Below are 5,908 nucleotides of genomic sequence, written 5' to 3'. Positions count from 1 at the left end.
TCCTTTCGTAACTCATTCCAATAGAACACAAAATCCGTTTAGCCTCGTAGGTTCGACTGGGAAGTTCATTATCATCTGGCAACATATCTTTTATGAGTGTTAATAATTCCGTAAAGCTTTTATCAGACCATCCATTACTCGCTTTTAAGTTGTACAACTTTAATATCGCTGACAGTCTTGTGAATTTAGTACAACCATTATATAATTCTTTCTCTGCATCACTCAACAAACTTTCAAACATTTTAGGACAATCTCGAAGATCTTCTTCAACTGCTTTTGCAATCTCATCAACTCGGTCCGGCTCATATGTATCTGTATCGAAATCAGTTGAAGCATATGTAGAACTATTCTCAAAATTAATGTTTCCTTTTTTTTTCTCACCATGTCTTATCCAACATGTGTAGCTTTGATCAATTCCATTACATACTAGATGTCCTTCTAATTCATCTTCTCTAACACGTTTTCCAAAACAACATTTTAAACAAGGACAAACTACTCTATTTGGATCTTTTGCATTCTTCACTGCAAACTCAACAAACTCCTTCACTCCAATTTCATACTCTTTTGACAATCGATTGGCTGAAATCCATTTCCTATCCATATTATACCACCTATATAAATGCAGTAACAAAAATAATAAGCTTTCAAAACATATCAACAAGTTTCAAAAAGAAACCAATATCAACTAAAAATTTCAAAACAGAACAGATCATGTGGTATGAGTTTTTGACAATTTTTGACAATTTCAAAACAGAACAGATCATGTGGTATGAGTTTTTGACAATTTTTGACAATTTCAAAACATAACAGATCATGTGTAAAAAATACCTTAGACAACGTAGATGGCCGCACAGTACGTAGAGGATATTAGGGTTCGCAACGTATATAATTATTTGAAAGATGTAGAGGATATGAGGGTTTCCAACGTATATAATTATTTGAAAGATGTATTTTACAGCGCTTGTGAAAAAAGCGCTGTAATAAGTAGTTAAATTCAATGAAAGCGGATGTGTTTTACAGCGCTTGTGAAAAAAGCGCTGTAATAGGTAGTTAAATTCAATGAAAGCGCATGTGTTTTACAGCGCTTGTGAAAAAAGCGCTGTAATAGGTAGTTAAATTCAATGAAAGCGCATGTGTTTTACAGCGCTTGTGAAAAAAGCGCTGTAATAGGTAGTTAAATTCAATGAAAGCGCATGTGTTTTACAGCGCTTGTGAAAAAAGCGCTATAATAGGTAGTTAAATTCAATGAAAGCGCATGTGTTTTACAGCGCTTGTGAAAAAAGCGCTGTAATAAGTAGTTAAATTCAATGAAAGCGGATGTGTTTTACAGCGCTTGTGAAAAAAGCGCTGTAATAGGTAGTTAAATTCAATGAAAGCGCATGTGTTTTACAGCGCTTGCGAAAAAAGCGCTGTAACACATTTACGAAAGCGCTTCCGTTTACAGCGCTTTTTTGACAAGCGCTGTAAAATCCTTATAACGTGATGCGCAAACGTTATATGACCTACTACAGCGCTTGTTTTACAGCGCTTTACATAAAAAGCGCTGTAATAGGTTCCGTTATTTTTAAAATATAATTACAACAGCGCTTGTGTTTAGAAAGCGCTGTAAAATGGGCGCTGTTAAATGTCATTTCTGGCGTAGTGAGTAGATCATTTCGGTTAGATTCAACCTAATTGGTTGAGCCAAAAAATATTTAATGCATATGCTATAATAATAACCAACTTTAAAACAAATAATTTATCATATTTTAATCACATTCACATATTATTCTCCTAAAAAAGTCACATTATAAAAACGCCATGAATACGATGATATTTTAGTCACTGTTATTGTAGTAGTATTACTTGTTATTTGATGCAGTACAATTGATTTTTTTCGGGTAGATAATAGTACTATTATATTTCTATTTTCTTTCTGTAAATGGGATATATAAGTACATTAGAAACTAGAAATCACTATTGAATTAAATATATACGTAAAATATCTTTACACATTATACACCAAGCATAAGTACAGTAGAAATTAAGTTGTATATAAATTTCCTGTTCTCACAAGTGTCCACCGTGAAGGTTGTGCTGGAACCCTCATCTATCCATTTTAGATTCAAACGGTTTTCGATTCTTCACAAAAAAAAAAAAAATCAGTTTACAAGATGCACAACACGCGGCTTTAACACTTGTCTCTTCCTTCCTCCACGGATTTGAATTTTCGCAATATCCGATTGGATGATAATAATACTACATACTTATTAGTAATTTGATTATTATTACTATTAATTAACACGGCTTAATCTCGTGTTCCGAATGTATCATTATTAGGTATTTAAATTGAATGTGAGTAGCGATTCAACTTTGATCTCTTTGATTTTAGCATTTTCTCGTTCAATTATTGTTCATGTAATGATTATTGTGTCTGTGATGTGATGATGATTCTAGGGTAGATGGTATGCGGCAGGTGTGTGAGTTCTATTTTTGTTCAAGCTCGATTTTTCACAAAGAGAGTGCCGCAATTCAACTACGTTGGGAACAACAAGGGTTTGCCACCAAATCGTGTGTTTAAGAGGTACATAGGGATGATGGTTGATACAGGTTCTATGTCAACAAGGGCAGGACCAAATGTCGATATGGTTTCTCACAAAGATGATGATGCTGGTGGTTCTGGTTCTGGTTCTGGTTCAGGTTCTGGTTCTGGTGCTAATGGTGGCTTTGTCACTGGTGGATGGAAAAGGTTAATATCATTTTATATCATTTGTTGTTTATTTGTATTTATTTACTTACTGGATTTTAATATTAAATATGGAAAATGTATGTGGTCATCGTGATTGAGAAAAATAGCTTGATTTGATCCTCTACTTTTTTTGCATGGATAGCAATAGCATGCTTCTACCTGTTTTGTTGGTGGCGGTAGAGGAAACAGCGGTCTCAAGTTTCACTATGCAACAGTGCCACAACTTCGCTAGTCTCTATTTGATAATATTTTGCACTAAATAGTGTATCGCAAAGCAACAACAATTTGTTCACATTCTGTTATCTATAGCCACTATTTAACAACATATGCTTTTACTACATCCTATTCCCCAGTTGTTTATTGTAAGGTTAGGATGAAAGTATTGGCTGTTGAGGGTGGTGGTGGTCTCTAATGCTGTAGGGGTTTGGGTTGTTGTAGCATGTAAAATTTTCGGAAAGAAAAAATAATTTTGCAATGATTGGTTTTGGAGCTATCCGTTTTCTTCTTTGGGGTTTTATTTAGGAAGTGTGGTTAATTGTAAGGAAAAAAAAAATTACTTTTTACCATATGGGGTAAAAAATGTAGGGATAATTCATGGATCAGTTTTATTTGTAAATTTGTATCAAAAGCTCATCTATGCCCTGTTTTTTACTTCAAAATTAATGCTTATTATCCAGTTACCAAATGATGTGAGTGAACAAAAATGGTTTTAGGTTAAATGAGATGATTATACCATCGATACTTGATACAAAACAACCATAGCCTTTTGCCTTTTCACACTAGATGGAGTCAATATTGGCAAATAGCGTCTTTAGCGCTATAGTGTAGGGGAATTCGAGCAAACTGCTATTGTTATGCTATACACAATTTAGTATAAAGTGTTGTCAATTAGCGGTTATGACGACAATATAGCGCTTTAGGTAGTGGAATTTGGACAAAACGCTATTTTCCACGATCCATGACAAAATTGGATGGAGTTGGATACATGAATCAAATGATGCCATAATGATATGAATCATATCTAATGAGAGACCATTTAACTCTAAATCTCTAGCTTCCCATATGTATGATCTCATCTCTTTTTAATGCTAACTATAATAACTATTGGACGATCGTCTATTTGGTCTACTCTCCTTACCAAAATACTTTTATGGGTCTTCTCCACACATGTCCAATTTACTTACAGAAAGACTCTTCCATCTTTCTTACCATTGGATTTATCGCTATTTTTCTCTAATGATTTTGTTCATGGTTCTAATCTTGTGTGACCACTCATCCCAAATTCCAAATAATGAGTATTCATATCATTACACTACCAAATTAAACTTTCGATGGTCATGTCAAATGGAGAAGTGGCCTGTCCATTTGAAACGAGATTTGCAGTTGCAATTTTAATAAGAGACATAACATAAACACATAATATACTTGGGTGGGTGCAGTGCAATCTCTAAAAAATGTACACCATGTGTAGTTAGTGGTAAGATATCTTTAAGTCAATGAAGCTAATGTGCTGATTTACCCTTTGTTTTTGGATTGTATCTTTGTGCGCATAAAATTTCACAGAAGAATAATACAGGTGCTATGGCAGATAGTAGTTTTTTGTAAGAAGGTCATCGCCTACTATTGGTGGTTAAAGCCTCAATTTTGGTGACCGGTTGCACTTTAAATCACGAAGGGGGTTATATTCATGATATTCACGTCTACTCTTTGGACATTCCTATGCTGAATTCGTCTTTATTCGTCAAACCAAGATTTCAATATATGTGAGATTTTAGTAGGGCTTATGGTGGAAGAACGGTTGAGTTGTTGGATTTGTGTTGTACTTTATGCTTTTTCCCTATCTATCTTATTATCAAATTGTTCTTATTTCACTGAAATTTTAATTGCAGTCAAGATGAAAGACTTAGCTGTGGGTATTCAAGCTTTAGGGGGAAGAGGGTGACCATGGAAGACTTCTATGATGTTAAGACATCAACCATTGATGGTCGTTCTGTGTGCTTATTTGGAATATTTGATGGTAAACAATTCCAGCCTCATTGCTTGCTAGAATGATAAATCTTTCTAGTATATCTAAAATGGTTCCTGAGTTATACATATCTGTGGTTGTATTTGCCATGTTTTGAGATAAAAGTTAGTGGCCATGTTTGAACTTTTGATCTTTCGCTAACTAACCCTGGCTTTATGAAACCTTGTAGCAAATAGAGACATGCAGTTTCAAGTTTGCCACGTCTGGGGATATTTCCCTGAGATGCCTGCTTCTTGAATCAAAATCCACCAAACCCTCAGCCTTCTCTGATAGGAATAATGAAGATGTAAATAGGAATAAACCTTTCCTTAATAGAACTCAATAGCGAAAGGGAATTATTCGTCCCTGATTTGTTTTATTGATTGAAAGAAAAAGATACACAAGAGCGAATACGCTCCTACAATGGTATAAACCACTCAATTGCTAATTTTGTCAAAGATCCTTTCAAATGAGTGGGAGCCTTTATTTATAGGCTGATTATACAAGGGATAGGATCCAACTAACACTAACCACCTAACTATAAAACAGTAACTACTAACAACCTAACCATAAAACAAAACATCATTATTTTCTATTGTTTTTCCTGTAATAAACCAATAAATATTTATTCCTATTTACATCTTCATTATTCCTATCAATACCTTCCCCTTCAAGCTCAACCTTGTCCTCAAGGTTGAATTCCGGAAATTGATTTTGGATTGTATTAACATCTTCCCAGGTGGCCTCCTCTGCAGGCTTTTGCTGCCATTGAATTAACACTTGTTGCACTTGTTCTCCCTGTTGTTGTATGGTTCTTCTTCCCAGTACCTGTGAAGGCGTATATGCAGGGTCCTGCCCATGTAAATCTGTAGGTAGGGCTGTTTCCACCTCATGTTTTCCCACAACCAACTTTAATTGCGAAGCGTGGAAAACCGGATGAATGCGAGCCTCTGTTGGAAGTTGGAGTTTAAAGGCTGCTGTCCCAATTTGTTTTAACACCAAATAAGGACCATAATACTTAGCTGCTAGTTTAGGATGAAGTCGTGTTGGCATAGTAACCTGCCTGTGAGGTCTGATTTTTAAGTAAGCCCAATCTCCTTCTTTAATCTTGGTGGGTTTCCGGTGACGGTTCGCAAATTTGATCATTTGTTGTTGTGCTCTTCCCAAATGATATT

General features: G+C 35.1%; 1 protein-coding gene across 3 annotated transcripts in view; it reads left to right on the top strand.

Moving 5' to 3' along the window:
- The first annotated feature begins 2,003 nt into the window (after positions 1 to 2,003).
- LOC101502365 (probable protein phosphatase 2C member 13, mitochondrial) overlaps positions 2,004 to 5,908 on the top strand; it is a 12,293-nt gene continuing 8,388 nt past the window's right edge. Inside the window, exons 1-3 of one of the 3 annotated variants that reach the window (XM_004502567.4) lie at positions 2,004 to 2,334; positions 2,437 to 2,728; positions 4,618 to 4,745. In XM_004502567.4, the coding sequence (XP_004502624.1) occupies positions 2,442 to 2,728; positions 4,618 to 4,745 (415 nt within the window). In that variant the 5' untranslated portion in view covers positions 2,004 to 2,334; positions 2,437 to 2,441. The remainder of the gene's footprint in view (positions 2,335 to 2,436; positions 2,729 to 4,617; positions 4,746 to 5,908) is intronic. The other 2 variants (XM_004502569.4, XM_004502568.4) reach the window with 2 other exon arrangements.

The sequence above is a fragment of the Cicer arietinum genome, chromosome 5 (assembly GCF_000331145.2).
Source record: "Cicer arietinum cultivar CDC Frontier isolate Library 1 chromosome 5, Cicar.CDCFrontier_v2.0, whole genome shotgun sequence".
Taxonomy (NCBI): domain Eukaryota; kingdom Viridiplantae; phylum Streptophyta; class Magnoliopsida; order Fabales; family Fabaceae; genus Cicer; species Cicer arietinum.
Note: the sequence above shows the minus strand (reverse complement) of the source record. Positions and strands in the feature narration are given on the sequence as shown.